General features: G+C 45.2%; 1 protein-coding gene across 3 annotated transcripts in view; it reads right to left on the bottom strand.

Moving 5' to 3' along the window:
* The window catches only part of LOC144933373 (striatin-3-like), a 119,043-nt gene that overhangs the window by 7,900 nt on the left and 89,707 nt on the right, over positions 1 to 21,436 (bottom strand). For all 3 annotated transcript variants that reach the window (XM_078858070.1, XM_078858071.1, XM_078858069.1), the window contains 9 exons: positions 20,018 to 20,161; positions 16,831 to 16,961; positions 16,036 to 16,211; positions 10,866 to 10,913; positions 5,669 to 5,790; positions 4,710 to 4,883; positions 3,888 to 4,025; positions 2,712 to 2,819; positions 1,761 to 1,847 (listed from right to left, as the gene is read on the bottom strand). In XM_078858070.1, the coding sequence (XP_078714196.1) occupies positions 1,761 to 1,847; positions 2,712 to 2,819; positions 3,888 to 4,025; positions 4,710 to 4,883; positions 5,669 to 5,790; positions 10,866 to 10,913; positions 16,036 to 16,211; positions 16,831 to 16,961; positions 20,018 to 20,161 (1,128 nt within the window). The remainder of the gene's footprint in view (positions 1 to 1,760; positions 1,848 to 2,711; positions 2,820 to 3,887; positions 4,026 to 4,709; positions 4,884 to 5,668; positions 5,791 to 10,865; positions 10,914 to 16,035; positions 16,212 to 16,830; positions 16,962 to 20,017; positions 20,162 to 21,436) is intronic.

The raw sequence follows: 21,436 nt of genomic DNA on the forward strand, positions 1-21,436 counted from the left end.
TGGCATAGAGATTTTGTTATGCTCTTTACATATTAAACCCTGTTAAATATGGTTGATAATAGGAATAAAATACGTGGCAAGTGATCTGCTTATAGTTTAACACGTCGGCTTTCGCAACCAATTTCATTCATAATATAGGTTTTTTGGGTTAGACCGCGTAAATATAAATGTGTTATTAAATCCACCATCACCCGACGCAGCCAATTCGTTAGGTTCGTCACATAAACAAAACATGCCAATTCGTTACTGTAGAGCACACCTGTGTGTTGGAGAGTAAAACCACAACATTTACGATCTGAGTACACACAATACAGTTTGTTTAAGAAATGTTATCATTCCGTTGTTCAATGACATACAAATAGCAGTTATTTATGTAGAAAAGCCGTAAGATATGCTTTTCTGGAGGATAATACATGCGCATTTTTCACGTAGGAAACTGAAATAATCTGGAGAATATCCACACAAGGGGTTAAAACATTTCAAATATGTGTTTTCGATTGAGGCCACAATGCTGTCAACTGGCCACCACACAGCCCAGGAAGTTGGGAGTCTCAAAGTGCTTGACACACCACGACTATTAGTTATATTTGAAGTCGTATTATTTCTGGCTCTTTATATTCTTCTGACTCTACATTAGGGGTTTGCATTCCAAGTTATTCGGACACTGAGCAAAATTAAGTCGTGAAAGAACACCACCGTGGGTGGTCTCATTGTGATCCGAAACGGCAGTGGCTCCATGCCGCACTTGGAAAGAGTAACAACAGTAAAGTATGTATCTAGAAAAGCCTCGAGATATCTCAAATATATTTCATAGGGCTCCTACATTGGGATAGTTTGCCAATTCCAAAAGTGTTATACATGTGGGAGAAAACCAGAATATCCAGAGAAATTCCCCACATAGGGAGGGATAAAACACTTTCACAGGCATAGATTCACAAACCCGCGAGAGCTGTACCGTCTTTTCCAAGCTTTTTCACGGCCCAGCAGGTTTTGGAGTTTCACAAACCTACATGATCCACCAACCCTTGCCTCCAAAGTACTGGACTACAGATGTGCTTCAACACACTGGCTACATCGTGTATCGCTTTAGATTGTGGTAAAACGTGCGTGCTGTTCCGATGGTGAGGCAGGCTACCAATAAAACAGCCCCTTCAGCGGTTGCCTCTGTCAGGTAAATAATGCCATTCCACTCCCAACCGCAGCATATGGGAATTTCATGAGGACGTGGCTGAAGAATGTGTCGTGTCCAGCTATGAATATGGGCACATCTGCAGAACAGCGACGTTCACAGCTCCATCATGATTCAAGTTGTGGTCCCGGCAAAAGTGGTGTAGTTTCTATATCTGTCTAACTCGTTGCAGACTTGCTGGATGTGTTAATGTTTTACACATTTTTATAAAGCACAATTATTAAGTTTAATATTTTATCACATTTGTATCATCTTAAAATTGTTTTAATATCTCCAAAACACCCTAACTACACTCAGATCCTTAATTTATCCATGCAAGAGCCCATTTTTCTTATGCCATTTTACACTGATGTTACTCCCAGCCAGGAATCGAACCCAGGTTGTTTGGAATCGTGGTGCATTACACACACCACTGCACCCCCAATCCACCCCATAACACATGATCCATCAGACTCCCCACACAGTAAGTACGACACACGACCCACACACAAAATGTCCACCCCCTTCAAGTGCCGGCCAGAAGGGTGTTTGATGCACGGTGCTATTTGCGTGTGCGAATGTGCACCCTCACTTCCAGACATCAGGTAAAGGCCGTTGGGGTCCACGGCCAAGCAGGTGACGGCGTCCAGGTGAGCCACCATCGAGTGCACCTGCTTCCCTGTTGGTGCAAAGTAAGCCCCATTGAAGAGCGAAGGTGTATCAAGTCGATTAGCACAGTTGGCTACAAACAGAGAGAAAACACGTTCCTTCGGAGTGGGCAGGTAGGAACTTGGTTAGACAGCGCATTCGTGCACGAAAGACAAATATGCACAACAGACAAATAATCCCTGGTGGGCAGTGAGAAACCTGTTGTTCCTACCTGTATAAGATCAACATACATTCATACAACTACAAATCAGGAGACCAATGGGACAAGTGATAGGAGTCAAATCCAGAATGTCTCCCTGCTCAAGTGGGCCTTGGCAGCCAGAGTTAAAAATGATACATTCCTATGTCGGGCATTGTTTATTCTAGAAAACAAGCAATGGAAGAGCCTTTGTGATGCTTAAAAAATGTCAACGTGATATAATTCACAATTGAGCATTGAGGTGCTCGTCTTGTTAGCCCTGAACAAGTGGTGGATGTTCCTCATTCCTATGGTAGGGGTGAGTCTATCCATTGGACCATGGGTTGCATCAACCCCCAAACAGATTTTAACTCGACCATTATGACTGCGACCCGCTGACCCTTAAACACCTGGCCGAATGGGCACTTGTTATGGCCAAAATGGTAAGCCAATTAACTTCCACTTTTTTCTATTACAACCACAATCTTTGGATCTCACTAAGTCTAATCAGAGAGATTCAATCCATTACTTTGTTTGAATCATATTTAAAAGCATATTTTTTCTAATTTGGAATTTTTTTTAAATTGTTTGGTATTATCCTGAAGAAGGATGCGATGAGCTTCATGCGAGAGACTGAATCACTATGCGATGACGTGTCATATAAGGTGTTACGTAATGCAGACGATGTTGATGTACCCGTGTTGTTGTCGAAAAACTTGATGTGACGGTCCTCGTGTGCCGTCACGGTGATGGGCAGCGTTGGGTGGGACACTACACGGTTTATTTGGTTCCCCAGCGGTGCGTCTGGAGTAGAGATGGTACAAGGGCATACACACATGTAGACACACATATAGACACACACGGGTGCACACGACAGTACCAACAAATATCAGCCAAGCAGCGAAGCAACGACTTTAGCAAAAACAAAAGAAACACAAAAGCATTTACAATAAGTTTGTAATTGTGAATGCCACCGATTGTCACCACCACTATCTACTGAATCTCAGGAGACATTTTCATAAGGTTTCTGTTGACATGTTAAACCAAATACACCAAGTATTTTGCATATTAGGATTTTATTTTTTTACGAATGCTATGAACACACATTGTGTAAACTTATGAGAAATATATTAATATTATGCAAATTCTATGTCAGTACTACACAAGGTAAATAATAATAAATTGCAATCTTTTCCAATCTGCTGATGTAAAATAGCCTCCCCCACCCCACGGACTGACGTATAAGCCACAGCTGGGATTCAAACTCAGGTTGCTATCTTTATAGTGCATGCACCAACCACTGCGCCATTGGTATAATACTGGTTAATTACAGAATAAAGAAAGTGTTTGATGGCAGCAGTTGTACCAAATCGAATAAGTCACATTTCTATGATGGAGGACAGTCTCACCACAACGAAACACGATTGGCTTCCCACAAAGTGCTACTGATTGTATGCATCCCAAAGGTGCGAGCCAGGTCAGGCATTCTAACCTTTTACTGATGAGTGTAAGCGATCTACTTAGTGCCACCGCACCGGATAATGGTTATAATGTATCTATTATGCTGTTGGTTTTAATGTTTAGTTTGGAGTGCCGTACTCGAATAAAGAAATTTGGAAAAATTTATTTGTGAGAATCCGTGCATATGCAGGTACACATGAAGATGCTGGAAATGCACATTATAGCAAAGAGTAACTTGAAAGTTCAAAACAGAATGGAACAAAATCATATATTCTCAGCCCATAATGCTTACGGGGTTGGTAAATTACCACTTGTGGGAAGCCAACAGTGGCCGTCCTTTGGAGAGGCTTACCCTCAACGTGAACAACATGGACTCCTCACTTCTGGCACAGGGACGGCTGCTGGCCTCACCAGTTTCAATGCGAGACTCGAGTGTGATGACGGGCTTGGCAGTCTCCATGTCAAACACCAGCGTGTCACCGCCCCCAAACGTGGCCACCAGGTGCGAAGCATCGCTCACAAAGTCCACCGACACCGGGATGCCATGCTCTGTATAAGGCAACGCGGAGAGAGGGAGGGGAATGTGAGCACTGCAGGGCTGTGGTACTGGCACCGGTCGTTCAGCTGAATGCCAAGGCACATGTGACACAAAGCTTTGTAACGATATAAGAAAACACACGCTTCAAACACAACAATAGGCATCACCCTGGTAGCCAGGGTATCAAAGCTGAACAGGGTGTTGGACTGTATGCATTCTGTATGTGGTAGTATTCTAAAGTGGCAATGTGTCCATGCTGTGTGCAGTAATGTGGATTGTTTTGTAGCACCTAGCCTGACACGAGCTGGGGTGACATCACTTCCTCAGTGGCAAACGATGGCTGTTATTGCATTGATGCTAGTCCTGTGCTGATCCTCCATACTCATCCCTGCATACCACTCCCCCGTCATCCAATTCCCTCTATGCACTCTGTTATAGCAACCAATGCTTTCTGTCAAAGCCTCCAGTCAACCATCACTCAGTGGGAGGTTACTCATTCTCCTCTGCTACATCAACTCCTTTTGTTCCTTTGCGACTGCCTCACTCCATAAAATACATTTGCCCCCTGTTACTGTACAGCATCCTGAAATGAAGTCATATTTAGAGGGTGTACAAATCCGAATCCTATTGAATTTTGTAGTGCTGGACGAACTAGCTGTGCTGCATCTGGTACTGTGGCTCTATAGAGCACACACCCTTGTCGGGATTGTAGGTGTTGAGGCAGGGTGGCGAGTCCTGGCACGAGGGGTCCCACAGGCGCACGGTGCCGTCAGCGGAGCACGAGAGCAGCCGGCGCCGGAGACTGCTGTAGGCCAGCCCCCACACAGCGTCGCTGTGCCCCAGCAACGTCTGTCCCAGCACACTCGCCTCTATGGGACGCAAACACAATGAACACATAGCCACAAATGTACACATACAAACACGGCGAGAGCAATTTGTTAGGAAGCACCTCTTTAGGCTCAAACAGTGCACAAAGGGGTGCTATGGTCAGCACCACGCCTAGCCGTGTCTGTCTCCCCAGTGTTGATATATTACTAGCTACTGATGCCAATCGCGGCTACGATTGGGTTTGTAGCGCAGTGTGCTAACAAGCTACTACGGCACAGATTCCCATATCACACATGTGCACACACGCACGGTAAAACAGGAATATACATGTACAAAGAGGCACCAATACAGAAGATCCTGGTACTATTGGATTTGTGCATCAATCAGAAGTCACATTGAGGTTAACAAGATGACAATGTTGCATACCGACCACTAATCCACAACAATATATGTACAAATTTTACCCTGAAAAGATCCTCATCAGTAAGCCATACCCAGCAACAGACTGCCATGAAAGCCTCCAGTTACGTGAAGAGGCTGCCTCTTCACATAACTGGTTAATGCTGCTTCCGTGAGAATGTATTAACATAGATAAATAAATAACTCCCCACTCAAACCATTACAGTCGGCAGCATGGACACCACTTCATGGTTAAGATTAACTCCAAATGAAATTGAAGGGATGAGCGAGGCTGGCTTGACAAGTAAGATTACGTGAGTAATGGTACCATGCACCAGGAGACAAGGTGAGTACATGTGTCTGTATGTGAGAGAGAGTTTCTAGAAAGCGAGAGCAGCAAGGGGGGGCAAATGGTCAGGGCACTCACCAAAAGTGTCATAGGGGTCGATGTTGGGACTAGGCATGTTCCAGCAGCGGATGGAGGCGTCCGTTCCACCGCTGAAGCACTGCTCCCCACTTGTGCTGATGGCCAAGCTCAGCACGGGGCCCCTGCACACCACAGCACGGAGAGGGGAAGACGCTCCATTCATGCATGGCCTTAGAATAGGCAAGCTTTGTTATAACCCGAGGATGCAGTCCTGGGGTCCGAGAGAGTCGGCATGAGGTCTTTGGTATGCACATTTTTAACTCGTGCATGACCTCACAGAAGACGTTTAAAGTTGTATTACACAATTGGATTAAAAAGGTAATCTTTTGTGAGAAAATACACATTAGTGCTTGTATGGTTCAGCTCTTTCAGACCTAGTCGTTGAAACAGTATAGAGTATTTAGGTTCACGTGCTAGAGTTAAAGGTCGTGAGGCAAGCATGCATATAATGCATCATCAACTACTACACTTCAGAAGCTGCCTCAATAAACAGTAGCTGACCTGATTTCTCAGATGAACTGGCTCAGCGTTTCTGATCCTCTTCAACCACCTGGCCATAGCTTTCCCTGTGTTAACAACGAGACTATTAACCAATTCTGACTAAAATCTAATTACTTTGCCTGTTTAATAATTTCTGCAAGTGTATACTACATCATACCTGGTTGGGGTATAGTAGAGTACTTGAATAAAAATTGTAAGGTTAGGAGTTCAAATTTCAGTTTGGGGCCAACTCAGGCCATCAACCCCTCAGGGGAGATACAATGTAATATTTTGTGAAGAAATCAAACGTGGTTATACCATGGAGAGATGAGAGCCTGCCAAACTATGTGGAATGTTCACAACAGACTCAAGGTCACGACTGCCCAATGTCTGTTTAAGCCAGTAAACTTAATTCGTCATTAACCTCACTAAGTATAATACAAATGTGTATCCGGTGTCTAGAGGTATATCTATAAAGCACCAAGTAAATGTGCTGCGCTGGACACAGCTGCATGTCAATAAACGCTTTCCAGCTAAACATTTTTCTCTCCCGTTTTAACTGTGGATTTGTGACGGCATGCACGCTCACAATTTAAATCAGACAATTAATCAAACACTTGGTGACTCAGGGCCGTCAATTTAATCAGCCGGCAGTGCTCAGAACCTCTGGCGTGACCTTATAGACCGGAAAGATCAATCGCCCATCCGTTAGTATGAGTCATGGAGCTGTCCTGCAGCATCTTTCCATGAACGAGGCCAAGGCTTGTGAAGAGAGAAAGACCTTTCCAATGCATGCACTCTCCCTGGGGAAGTGTGCCCTGTGCCTTAAACCTGCCTGTAACGACATGCCAGTCCTAATGACTCTGGTTCAATTTCAGGCCATGCACACTGTACAACTGGCCTTGGAATCCAGCCTCAGCTTTCTCCATGCTCCCAACAAACGAGGGATGGAAATAATCTTCACTTATGGTCTTCAGGCAGTTGTAGACATTCCACATTTCTATTGTGGGAAACTGTTTATCCAAAAGTTACACTTTATTTTCTACCATCATGTCACAAGATGAATACATTTCCATTTGGAACTCTGGGAGTCAGCAGCATCAGACGACCCTGGGTGTGACATCAGAGAAGAGAATCAGTTCTGAAACCTAAATAGGCCTCATACCCTCACGAGGGCTGCTGCCTAACAATAAAACCTTTAACTTTATTTTCAGAGCTGGAATATGACAAGTTATGGGAAGAACATTTTTTACTGTGATTGTTAATGTGCATGCAGTCAATAGTGACAGGACTAGGACAATCAACTCATTTTACTTGACAACCCAATATACCAATTTAATCACTGGTGGTTTCCTGTATTTCAATTCATCTCCGCGTCTGCTCAGCACCATCGACACACAAGCCCCCCCCCCCGAGCCACCCAGCCACTTCTAGCAAACTCCAGCAACCCAGAAAGTGGTTGTCATTTGAAGCACGAAGGAGGTGAGGTTTTCCCCCAGCCATGATTTGAAACCACAACCTTCAGAATACCAGCCAAGAAACAAAACCACAATGCCACCTCACCACCCACTTTAGGTGAATTTATCCTCATTTGTTCTTCCCCGCAGCTTCGATTAGTACGGTTGGCTAAATACGGTGCCAAAGAAGTTCAACATTCCTAAAATGTTAAATTAATGCATGGGAGGGTGTGGAGACCAACATAACAGACACAGAGGGCCCAGGCAGAGTGCTATCCCCACATTTTCCTTCTACATGCTGAGTTAGCCTTAAAAAGCGCTCATTAACAGCGTTTACCCGACATTCTATCAAGCTAAAGAGGGGGGGGGGGGAAACCTTTGTTTTGATCTCATTCATTGAGTCACGTCTCATCCACTAGGGGGCACAAGAGAAACATGGAAGGCCTCGCTCTCCAAAGAGGGAGTTGTAGAGGATCTGAAAACGATGGCGAAAAAATTAACGAATCGAAGTTGGGTTGATCAGTGAGGTTATACCTACGCGTGATGGGAGGGTCACTGTGGAAAGGTAAACAATCTCTCAATGCTTAAACTTTTAGAACTAATGCAATCTAATTCCACTTGATTATTTTGAATTATGCATCATATAATACTGCGTTGAACTCAGACCTACATCTTTAAGAGGTCCTTGCCTTTAATATCTGGCAGTTCAACAGCATTGATTAAAACAAGCCTGACTCTGCTGATGAGACACCGTATGTCAAAACCAGTCCAGTGTTTGCTTGTACTGAATCAATGCTGCTGAAATCATTCACTCCTAGATGGCTGTCGGGCCAGCGGGTTGTGTAAACAAGACTATTTTCATGTGGAAAGACAGATGTACGACAGATGCATATTGTCACTTCATTCGTTTAGTTATACTGGTAGGAACGAAGTGGACCAAACCACCAATAGATTATATCGTCCGACCGTTTGTCCGTCCGTCCGCGTCCGTTTGTCCGTCCGCGTCCGTTTGTCCGTCCGTCCGTCCGACAAGATGGCCGCCCGCTCCCCCTGCGTGTGTGTGTGTGCGTGTGTGTTTGCGTGCGTGCGTGTGTGTGCGTGTCTGTGTGTGCGTGTGTGCGTGTGTGTATATGTGTGACTGTGTGCGTGTGTGTGCGTGCGTGTGTGCGTGTCCGGCCCACTCGAGCGGCGTGATGAATGGGCGCTATTGGGCTTCGGATCGTTATTCACGGCGAACTGGAAGCGTAGCAACACAACTTCATTACGTGTGCGTGCGTGCATGTATGTGTGTGTGCGTGCGGTGTGTGTGCGTGTGTGTGTGCGTGTGTACGTTTATGCGCGTGTGTGCGCGTGTGTGCGCGTGTGCGTGTGTGTGCGGTCGATATCCCTGTACCGGTATTAGTATTATTCCTACCAGCCCACCCCGCAGGGTCCTGTTTTATATTATCAACGATGCTAATGGTTAATGACACTCGTCCAGATCATAAACATATTTTTGTGTTTTACATTGTACGTTTCTGGAGATGCCCCAAAATGTATGCACTCCCAGAAGGCTCTGTGGTGGACGGCAAGTGTAAACACTTATTTTTTATGTGGAGAAACCCATATTAAAAAGACATTGTCTGCTTATCGATTTAGTAAATTGTAGTTGCGTATTTATAGCTTCCAAGATGGGGATTTCGGCTCCTTTCATGACGTTCACAAAGGGTATTTAATGTCCACAAAAAACAAGTGACATTGTCTGAACAAATGACCACAGAACTGCACCATCGACCGTGGATTGGTGGTGAGCCCAATGACCACCATCAAAAGCAAAAAACATTTTCAGTTTCAAGTGCCCTAATTTGCTACTTCTAAACCTAATAAATACTGTTTTGTGCAAGGAAATGGGTTTGACCAAAGAAAGAATCAGGTTTGGAGAGAACCTGGTTCACCACGTAATTCAGCAAGATATATCTTGTTATCGCTATACAGGAAAATAAATTGGCAAGTTGCTCTTGTTGACAATTACGATGATTATATATTACCTCTATTTTCAATAGGCTATAAATGCAAATATGAGAACAAGAATATGCATTCAGAACAGAGATACATGGAAACAATAAATTATTCAGAAGAGACAAAAACATTATTCAGAAGAGAAGATATGAAAAATGTCTCCAGATATGAGGCGCGAGAGTGGGGTAGGATAAGGATGTAACCAGAAGTCAATATCATGGTACAACAGTACGTATCGGGTATATGTTTAGAGTACACGTCCATAATACAGGTTTTTTGGGTTAGATCGCGTAAATATATAAATGTGTCGTTAAACCCGCCAACACCCGACACAGCCAATTAGTAAGGTTTGTCAAGTAAACAGAATATGCCAATTTGCTACTAGTACAGCACACCGGTGTGTTGGAGAGCAAAGCCACAACATTTAAAATCTAAGTATAACGTTTCGCCAGTAATTACAACTAGCTTCATCAGGCGATAGCCAGATTTGTGGTGAAATCCTCCTGTATAAGTACAATGTGCTTGCATAATGTGCATGCATAATGTACCAAACTGCCACCTGGCTATATACACCATTTGTATTGAACACAAACTGCACAGGTGATGCTACTGCTGCTGCAGATTGTGTGACGTTCACTCGCTGCCATGCAACTGGATATCTACTTACAATAGAAATTAATAAATAACAGCTGTGTACACCATTCACAGAAACATTGGTGATTTGTCACCTTTTCGCTAAAGGTTGCCAAGATCCAGTAGATGGGTAGGAGAGGGGAGAAGTGGTTCCAATGTGAGTGTTAATGTTCCTTTCACAGATCAACATAACGCAACACCTGCTTGCTGAAAGATATCTCTTTAAAACCCGTATATGCTGGTGGTATTAAAGTGCCTGAACGTTACCTTTCTTAAGTTACGTTCACAGGTTCATACAAGGTCTCAAAACGTGCGTGTGCACAAGCTTCTCAAATTGTCGAATGCAGAAGAGTCTCCATGATCACGCGAGCGTTGTCGTGATGCTCACCTCCGCTAGCATTTCTGTGCCAGGGGAAGAAATTCTACATGGGAGTGGTGCTCACCTCTTTTGGGAGTTCTGAATCAGTGGTGAGATTTCGCATTCCCAGGACTGGGGCCAGTGTCTCCATAGGACAACCATAAAGTGGCACTAATTTCACCAACTGTACAGAGATGAGGATATTTTGCAACAGTGCCGAGGAAACACAGGAAGATAGCGTGAGCTGAGGCGTGGAAGAAGCAGCACTTACGTGTGGGCCCTGAAGGTGTAGATCGGCTCCACGTCCAGCGACGCTGTCCTGCGACAACACGTGCGCACCGTCAACGGTAGCCTCGACAACACAGATAGTTTCAGCACACCAACAAGTACAATCATACCAACTGAACAAGTCTGATATTCATATTCTCTGGGTCTTTTGGTAAAGTCCCGTAGATAGGTTCAACCATCACCTTGCCATACATAGCAGGGGTCACCAAACAGATTTCCAAAATCATGAGCAAACACAAGATCCAGGTTTGATTTAACACAGTACAGTGATACCTCAGTTCACGAATGCTTCGGTTCACGAACAACTCGGTTCACGAACAGAAAATTTCATAAAAATATGCTCCGCTTCGGTTCACGAACAGGAGCCGCGCCCATTTTTATGCTAATTCCAGGCTGTCACATGGTCGTGACTTCCTGTAGGAAGATCGTGGAGAGAAGCAGAGACACAGAAAGAAGTACGTTGAGTACTGTGAAGACACTTTCAGTGACTTTTTGATTTTTGGTGTGCTTTTTAGCACATACCGTACTGTACTACTGTACTGTACAATACTGTACTTACTGTATTGTACAGTTCACCCGTTTGAGTGCTTACTGTCCCCCACCCACCTCCCACCTGCCTTCCTCCATGCCAGAAGTCATCTCAAGCAAGGTTAGTGTTCTCTCTTTATACATTACTATACTGTACAGTACTACAGTAATGTGTATTGTCATTTGTTTCATATTTTTGTGCTTCAAAAGAAAAGGTCAGAACGGATTAACCGGATTTACATTAAACCCTATGGGAAAATGTGCCTCGGTTCACGACCAATTCGGTTCACGACCAGTCAGTTCACGAATTAAGTTCGTGAACCGAGGTATCACTGTATATAAAATTTGTGATCTGATCCCATCTTTGAAGGATGTGATCTCTGACATGCAATACCCCAGCGTCTACAAACGAAGCTGTGTCTGTGGCAGTAGTTACATTGGGGAAACGAAGCGACATGTCTCGGACCGTGTTCGTGAACATAAGGCAGATCTGAAACACGGTAGGACCAATACCTCGGCCGTGGCTGATCATTGTTTTAATGCGGTGGGCTCACACGAAATTGATTTCTCTAAAACAAAGGTACTTTGCAAACCTACTGGCTATCAACAAAGATTCGTTCATGAAGCCATCCATATTTATAGACAGACACAATTTCAATCGAGAAGATGGGTATAAACTGAGCAATAATTCGAAGGACGTTATCAACCAGTTTAAGTCATAACTGGCTGTGATGTTCCCATCCTACCACCTTCCGATGTTAGTTGTTATTTTCGGCTCTCTGATTTTACAGTCACAGGTAAAATTTCTCACCCTAACCTAGCCACCTTGCTCACCGAGCTCGAGGTTTTTGCTTTGCGATCTCCCATTAACATGCTAATCTCTCACATGAACATAGCTACCTCAGGGCGCCTGCCGTGTTGGCCTCTCAACGATCTTACATTATCATGCTAATTTTTACTGGGCAGCCCTTTTATTGGTGGGAAAACCCACCACCGTCGCGGTCGCTGCCCACACATTTTACCTTTAGAAGCTAACCCCCCCCGTTACTGATGACGAACGCTTGTGTTGCGATCGAAACTTCGTAGTTTTTTGTTATTTTCTTTGAACCTATCTACGTGACTTTACCGAAAGACCCAAAGAATATGAATTCCTGCAGTCACGAAAGCTTTAAGTCAAGATTTAAGTCTGATATTTCCATCTTTTCATACAGAAGAATACAGAGCAGACCGCTGCTCAATTTCAAATCTGGAAGCAAATGCCAATGGTGAATAAGCCAGTCCATAACTTGTACAGGACTCAGGTTTAGTTCTGCCAGCAAGTTCATGCCAACTCCACAGAGATAGATGGATACAGACCCATGCACACAAAGAAAATCTAATATGTTATTAATTCGGGTAAAAATGCTAACCACACCCCATGTGCGAGCTCTCGGAGACTGGCCACGGATACGATTTTGGTTTCCGGCTTGCAGTGTGCATGCACGTGCAAGCGTTACAGTAAACAGGCATTTATTCTCATTACGAAAGCAGCAGTCTCTGTGGCAGCAATGTCCCTTTCTGTAATTCCAAAGAGTGTCAAAGTGTATCTGTATACACAAGCTTTGGGTGGTGCTCACCTCTTGGAAATCTAGAGTCAGTAGTGGAAATTTCTAAGCCTCTCCACAGGGTAGCTAGCTACTGTTGACTTCCTACTAAGTAGTAAACATTGTATTATCCCAGAAAAATCATGGGCTGAGTTAACCATTGCCGAGGATTTGAACTCACAACCTTCCGATTTGAGTAGGGTGCTTGGCCCCCACCCTGCTAGATGTGATGGCAGTCAATATTCGTTAATCAAATATTTAGAAGAGAATAGCGCTATGCGGAGGAGACTAAATCCCATGAAAGAATCCATCTGTCACTGCATCCCTAAAGGGATTTCATGGTAATGCTAATGACAGACACTGTACGACAATGCAAGACTGGCTGTTGTTCATCATCGCATGCAAACACATGCCAAACTGCCTGGGGTATTTGCAGGGCAATTATCAAATCATTAGCATGTTGGGCTGCTGGTGATTCTTATGCGGATTAAAATCATGCACACACACACAACACACCCTACTGGACAACTTCTCCACGCAACAAATTTTATTTCACACCACTGGAAAATTATATTTGACGTCCCTCAAATTTGTGCTTGTATGAATATAGAGGGAATGATGACAGTGATTTGAAAACTGCTACAAACCCAGTAACCTGGGTTCAATTCCTGGCTAAGGATAACATAAGCACAAATTCGAATCTGAAGCTCTTCTGGGTCTCTCCTAGATTGACTCAACCATAAACGAGTACTTAGGGAGGGGCTCACCACTCTACAGGAATTTCAACGTGCATTTAAGCCCATCCAAAATGCTGGAGTGACATTACCATCACTTGTTGAAGGACAGCTGTGTGAGTCTCTTTGCCAATCAGAAAGCTGTTCATGTCGTGTTTTGCGTGGTTGGTGGCAGTTAGAGACAGAGCAGCAGCTACTCATCTTCCAGTATTTGTGGGCGCCAGTGGTCTACAACAGGCTTGCATGCATATAGCAATGCCATGAGCCTGTATAGTGCTTGTATGGGCAACTACCATGAATAAGCGGTGCTATTGTCTGTGGAGATAAATAATGGGCAAATGAGTGCAATGCACACATTATCTATGCTCCCAACCATCACCAACCCACAGTGATCAGGGCAAAGTATGGTCATATAACCCCCACAAATTGCACGGGGTAGAGAGGCCTTCAGTCAGGAGTGGCTTAATAAAGGTCTGTACATTTACTTGCACCATCCTTTGATTACCCAATGTTCACTACCCTGCTAGTGTGCTATTGCCACGAATGGAGGCTCATCCTTGGTATTTGTTCTATATTAGGGACCCCATAACCTTCGACCAGGGCTGCTTTAAACACCACTTTCAGACGACTCATAGCTACGATGCTGCCCATCTACTGCAGCGAGGACAGGGAGCAGTGACTGTTCACAATGTAAAGTCGTCTCTGCAGCACGAGTCAATCCTCTGTCGTTTTACGCACGCATTACCAAGCTGCCCGCACGTGTCAGATGGTCCTCCACGCAGGAAAAAATCCGAGTGCACAAGAATTAAAAAACAAGCGCTGCCCTTGGAGCTCCCTGGTCAGACATAACCGTAAATCGTTACCAAATGCTCTCTGCCATATTTCACAAAACGTCAAACGTGCTAAATCAGCAACTGTGAGTTTTGGTTAAAAAAATGTAGTTGAAATGATGCTGTAGTCCAAACAACATTGCTGCATGCAGTAGTAAGCAAACACTCATAAGGATTCCTTTTGAAAAGTAATTAGTCTGGTGGCAATATAAGTGAGAGTATGCTCCTCAAGAGAGCACAGGGCATGCTGCATTTCTTGCTTATAACCCTGATCCCCAGTGGTGATAATTCCACATTTTGTATACAGTGTGCAATTGGATCCCCAAGGGCAAGGACTACTGACCTCACGTAAAATGTTCCTAAATTTATCTTATCCGGCGAGATGAGAAAAGTCGATCTCTCCAGCCCTGAGCTACCATTGGCTCAGGGCCATCAAAGGAGATGTGCAATGCCTAAAACGGTTTATTGTACACATCTTGGCTCTACTGCTTGAGGCCAGTCTCTTCATCTCTATTTATTCCTCATCTCCTTAGAAAATAGGATTGGTTGTCTCAATTCACTCTCACTTCCTTTCATAAAATATTAGTAACGACAGCCGTTAATTAAATAACGCAGAGTGGCACTATGTAGAATACATGTCGAGACAAATTCTGCTCAGGTGTTGGCTCCGATAATAATCATAAAACGAGCACGGCTACGCGAGAAGTCAAGAGTAACTGTCCTATGGAATCACACCCACCATAGCAATATGGAATTGCCACCACTAGCTTAGGACCATCAAAGCAGCAGTCCTCCGCACTACAACTCACTGAATCAGTGAGACAACCGCTTTAATCATAATTCTCAAGACATTTTTGGTAAGGCCCTGCAATGGGAAGTCTGGCCAATTCTTTGAATGAATGTGTATGCCGAGTGTAATGTACCACAAAATGCCAGGAGAAAGCTTTGCATACAAATGTTTAAGTTCAGAGACACCAGACAAAGTACCGCACATCACGAGTGTGCACGTATCAGTGTGCAGACATTCACGGGTGAAACGAAGAGAAGGCACTGGAATTTGACGACGCACGTTGAGCGCATGACAACGGGCTCGAGGACGCACACAGCAAAGAGCATGCGTGAATGTGAAAGTGATGATTGCATTGGGACCAGTGGTGCAGTGGGGGGGTAGTGGTGCAGTGATTAGCGCACTGCACTACAAACCCAGCGACCCAAGTACGATTCCCACTTACGACCAACATCGATGACAATTATCTGAACCGGTCCTGGGCCTCCCCTAGGTCGACTCTGCCTGAAATTAGTACCTGGTACGATGTGTAAATAGCAGCACTAGGGAGACGAAGGTGGCCAGGCGTGGGGCTGGCCATCAACCCCCTCGTGTGCCATAGCGGCCTTCATAGGCACGCGTGCTAACACAACTTGCCCCAAAAAGTCTGTTAAGGTTATACGGGGGATCTTTGTCTTGCAATGGGACCCACTTTTTTCCAGAGATGGTCTTCTGTAGGTTCCAAAGCTTGAGAGTGTGGTCCTCGGAGGCGGTGACGAGAACATGCTCACTCGGGTGGAAGGCCAGCGCCCGCACACCATCAAAGTGGCTGCGAAGTGTGAACTTGGGGTTCCACGTCTTGCGGAATGCGTCTTTGTTGGCGCCAATCTACGGCCAGGAATGAGGGGGGGAGGGGGGCAATACATCACAGCAATCGTTTAGTTTGAAGCATATTTTGTTTAACCAAGTGAGAGCTCGAGAGGCCAGGATGGTAACATTTGTAAGAGTGGCTCTGGGGCAATGATTGCTGAGCAAAATCGCAACGCAGTATTTTTTTCCACGAATTTAACAAATGTCCTAATTTGTTATGGGATTTGGGTGGCAGAATGCAAAGGGATCGTTATCCTTTCCACATGTACTTATGTCTTATCTTAACATAATTTATATAGTGCCTTAACCAAGGCGCTTACAAAAAATTAACAACTGTACACCATGTGAACGGAATGGTGGAGATTAGGTGTGTGGTGCATTTTTATGTTCACAGATCTTTGGATGTATGTACATATGTGTATATAACCTTTTGTGTACTCCTGCACGCTTGTGTGTACAACGTGTTTAAGGTGGCCGGACAACAGCTCTAGAAACGACCATCTCCTCTCGTGTGCCGTGCTGGCCTTAATAGATCCTTGCCAAAAGCAATTCCCCCCCCAACGTCAATTTGGTCTCCACGGGGATCCTTCGTCTTTGTACGTGGACACACAAGGAGCACAGGACCGGGGTTGCGTACGTCGTAGCTGGGCGAATCGGCGTCGTTGGTGACGGTGAGGTCCGCAAGCTCCCCGAGGCCCGTTGTGTCCATGGCCTCTTCGGGGCCGCTGATGAACATCTTCCCTGTGCCACGGGGAAACGGGCTCTCGACTGCCGCCCCGGGGGCAGGGGATGGGGGGGACAGCAGAGGGCGACATGGGAAGGGAAGTAAAGTGTTCAAGGGCCGGCCACTAGCAAGTGGGTGAACAGAGATCAATATGTGCGTGTTCTATGTAGGGGCTGCTTTGGGCCAGTATGTTTGCAGGACGGGTGCGGTGCTTGAGGGGACACTTGGGTTGGGCTACAAGGAGCTTTCCCGGCCAGAGGTCTAACAGAAAAGTTATTAATTATAGAGTTCTGCCATCACCCATTGAGTTCTGGCCACCTGTCAAGATCGCATAATGCTTTGCAATATCCAGGCATTGCGTGTTGGAATCTGGCTACTGCATGTTTAGAAGCGCTTAAGGAAATAGTTACATTTAGGTTCCGGTGCTCGAGAAGTCAGCATGTGATGGGTAAATGCAACATTTATCATCTACTGTATATCTTAAAACAAGGTTATATATTTACTAAGGAAAACGTCACTTGAGTTTTTAATACGTTTTGCGGAAGGTTCGACATTTCGATTTTTGACCAGTTCCTTTGTAAGGAGGAAAAAGGAGTACCCTGAAAAACCCATTCACAAAAGGAAAACAAAACATCTGCATAGACAGCTCGACAAACCCACTTGTTTGTCATCTCCTGGCCACCCAACAGGGGTTTTGGAGTTCTTTACAGCTATGCGATCAATTAAAACGCTCGAGCTTCTGGTTACTGGTATGCATCACCGTGTCTGTCATCTTGACAGATTGTGGATATACCTGAACAGGGATTGGCTGGAACTGCAGGGCACAACTCATACCTCACACGTTTGGCCAGAAAAGTTTCTCATAAGGATCGCCTAAATCACAACGTGCTCAAAGCAAACCCACTCCCAGTGGAAATTGCCACTGGGCAAAAAGTTGGTACACATTGATCAGGGCAGTGAGTACAAAGAGGGAAAGGTCATGAAAAAGCACACAGGTGGCTAGGCATAGCAGTGATCACAAGTTGGGACTTAAAACAATTATGGAAGGATTCACCACGAGTGGTGTGCAAATAGAGTGGGTCGTGCTGATGGGTGGATTGAGACAGGTTACTTTCAAGGCATATGTGAAATGCTCTATTTACACTGACATTATTATTATTACAATGCTTGGTTACCCAGGAAAACTTCAGTCCCGAAAACTATTTTGCAAGCGGGACCTGGCAAGTTTTTGTAGTAGGGGCAATGATAGCTAAGTTTATTCTAATTGAGAAATGTTCAGCCAAGGTTAAAAATTTTGGTCATGACACTGGTACACTAGGGCCTATGCTCTTGTGCATGACATTACAGTATCCTTCAAATTTCCACCGTGAAACAGACTGCATAAATATTTCATTCATATGCCCACAAAATAATCACCAGGGCGGCTGTTGGAATAAAACCATGAATCTTTGCAACAAGCGGAGAACCACATTGATACCTGTATCCCTCTGTGAAGCCTTAAACTCAGTTATTATTCAGCTGAAGAACACTGTGAATAATTCGTACTAATTTGCGTTCAGAATCATGTTCCATCAGTGAATATTAATATCTTATTGAAAACATCACTGTTAGGTGACCTACTACTTAGAGACAGGTGAATTGAATATATTGCAATTCAATTGCATTCATTCTATGCCCCAAGTCTCAGACAAACAACAGAGAGCTCTACAGTATTAGCCACTGGCGGGGAACGGCCTACAAGTTGGTAGAAAGAAAAATACAGACGCACAATTCAGAAGCCACATCCGAGGCAGGAGTAGAGTCAAGATACCCAATTAAAAGGGGACAGCACCCGCAACTCAAGGCTGGAGTAAAGAGTGCCGACATCAAGAAAAGCAAACATGGAGAAGGCACAGGTAGCAAACAAACCAAACTCTTAGGTTTTTTCGGTAAAGTCACGTAGGTAAAAAATAACAAAAATAAAATAATAATAAATGAAAAGTTTGTTATTTTCATTTATTATTATTTTCTTTTATTATTGTTATTTTTTACCTACGCGACTTTACCGAAAAAACCTAAGAGTATGAATCCTTGCAGTCACGGAAGCTTCAAATCTAGAAACAAACCAAAGCCAATGAAGGACACAAAGAAGTGCTGCGGAAAGCCGGCCAGCAGAATGGCAACAAAGCTCTGGTTGAAAATGGGGCAACGCCACCCGGACACCAGCAAAGCATCGGTGAAAGAGACAAATCGCTGGACTGCAGAAGAAAAGCAAGCGGGTCACGGAGAACAACAATACGCAACACAGTGGCACCACAACAACAACCACCATTCTCTGCATTCTGCAAAGATGACGGGTGAACAGCAGGGGGCACACAACAGCAGACTACTGGGGAGAGCAGACGGACGTGAGCTGTCCGTGCTGCTGCTGCAAGCAGGGACACCACGAGCGTCACGGCCACGAGGGGGAGGGGGGGCAAAGGAGGAGAGTATTGCAAAGCGGCTTGGCGGCAGCAACAAACACGAAGCGGCCTCCCTTGGCAAAAGAAGAGAGTGCCATTAGTGAGGAGAGAGGTAAGGGAGAACATTCAGGAACTGGTGGGGGGGGGGGTGGGAGACTGGGGCGGTGGTTTGGATGTCTTCCCAGCACAAAGGTCGGTGAAGATGGATGTCCAGCAAGGAGTTGGGTAGGTTGCTCTGAGTACACACACTCCGATATTGAAGATGTAGCTGGGAGAGTAGAAAGCTAAGGCTACGAATCAAGTGGAGTACAGTGGGCCATTTGTGAAAGCATTTAGCTAACAAGGATTTGATTCTTTAGAAGATAAGTATGCATCTCTGTTTCTAGGCATAGCCAATGAGAGTGAAACAACTAAGTTGAATATGAGATGGTTTTCAATTTACAAAGTTGTCAACCTCTCCATGCAAAAGATTCCAATACGATCGTGTTCGGGTGATGTGGGATGAGCGTGGTAACCGGGATGCGGGTGGATGAGATGTGCAGGCGCAGTGTGCAAACAGTGGACGTGGTCGTTAAGGTGAGGAAGAAGACGGGACGGGACACAGGGGCACAAGATGAGACGAGGGGGGCAGGGTTCGGGGACTCGGCGCCATCCTGTACCCTCATCTGAGCGGGCATTGTCGTGAGGCAGAGGGGCGGCCCGCTCCTCGGGCTGGCGGGGCGGGCTGGAGGCTGCCAATGGGGACAGCTCGTCCACCTCGCGCAGGTTGGCCAGCATGTCCTGCAAGGCGGAGCGGTTGGGGCCTGCCACAAGCACAACGCCGGCCGTCAGCTGCGCGAGCCCGTCCGTTAGTCCATCACGACACTCGCAGCACTGCACTGCAGCTGTGCCACCTCGATGGCGACCAACGCCGGTCAACCTGCAGGGGGTAAATGAGGGCTCCACATGGTTTGTGTGCAATGCAGTGCGCCGTGATAATGGCACGCCCGAGGTTGATTAGCACGCACCGTCAGCTGAAACATCGGTGGAGGTATCTCCATATCCGTTTATCATTGGCAAGCTGGTTGGTCGCACAAGGGTGTGGGTGCCATTTTCTCTGGTGATCTGATGGAGCCAGTTTTGACCAACAGGCGTGTGTCTAAAATTATTTTTTTTAAGAACCTTCAATACATTTTGCCAAATTCTTTTGGGTCTAGAAGCATGTTTCCCTGCTGTAAGCTTAATTTCTCAACGTTTTGTGTCGTAAGATTTGCAGGGGCTGAAAATCCTGGAAATTAGTCTGGATTTATTTTAATGAGTTGCACTTTGTGAAAACAAGAGCACAGCTTGTTCAAAAAAGAAACTCACCAGTGGAATATCAAGCTTTCTCCATGAGCTCTGGGCCACCTATGGAGTGCAGACTCCATTGCCTATGTGAACAGGGAGTCATTCTGCCTGAACAGTTAATTATTTATCCAGAATGCTTCACACAACCTTAAGACTATTCTTCGGCAGTTTCCTGAATTGGGACATTAGACCCTCTTACAAAGATGTGATTTTTGCGTGTTTTATAAAACTCACAATATAGTGGAAAACACTCAAATTTGTACAGATGGGTCAACATCTTATTTAATGTACAGCCATCTATGTCACCCTGCAGGTTGAATTTTATGCAATTCTTCAATCCCACATCTAAGGCACTGTATTACAGACATACGCCATCATCAAGCCCAGTAAAATAAATCCAGACTGCATATTCAGCTATTTGGACTTAGTTGCTACTGAGCTCATTATTGGGTTGGTTAGACATCTGGTTAAACCACGTAGTTGGTGGAATTTGAATACACTCTTCCCGAGTGTGCGATTGATCTGCCGCCATCAGCTGCGTGGCCATGCCATTTATACCTCATCATTCACTTTGCTGATGTGCAGCAAGAGAATAAGCTTCCGAACGCAAACCTATCCCAGTGTGCCGAAAATTCAGACCACTCACCACTCCAGAGGCCACACGTCAAGTCACCTAACCCATCCATGCTCCAAAGCGTCCGCTCAGAGTACAACTGCACGCGTGATGGTGGGGGGCTCTCGTCTCACTGCCA

This window comes from Lampetra fluviatilis, chromosome 7, assembly GCF_964198595.1.
Source record: "Lampetra fluviatilis chromosome 7, kcLamFluv1.1, whole genome shotgun sequence".
In the NCBI taxonomy this organism is placed as follows: Eukaryota; Metazoa; Chordata; class Hyperoartia; order Petromyzontiformes; family Petromyzontidae; genus Lampetra; species Lampetra fluviatilis.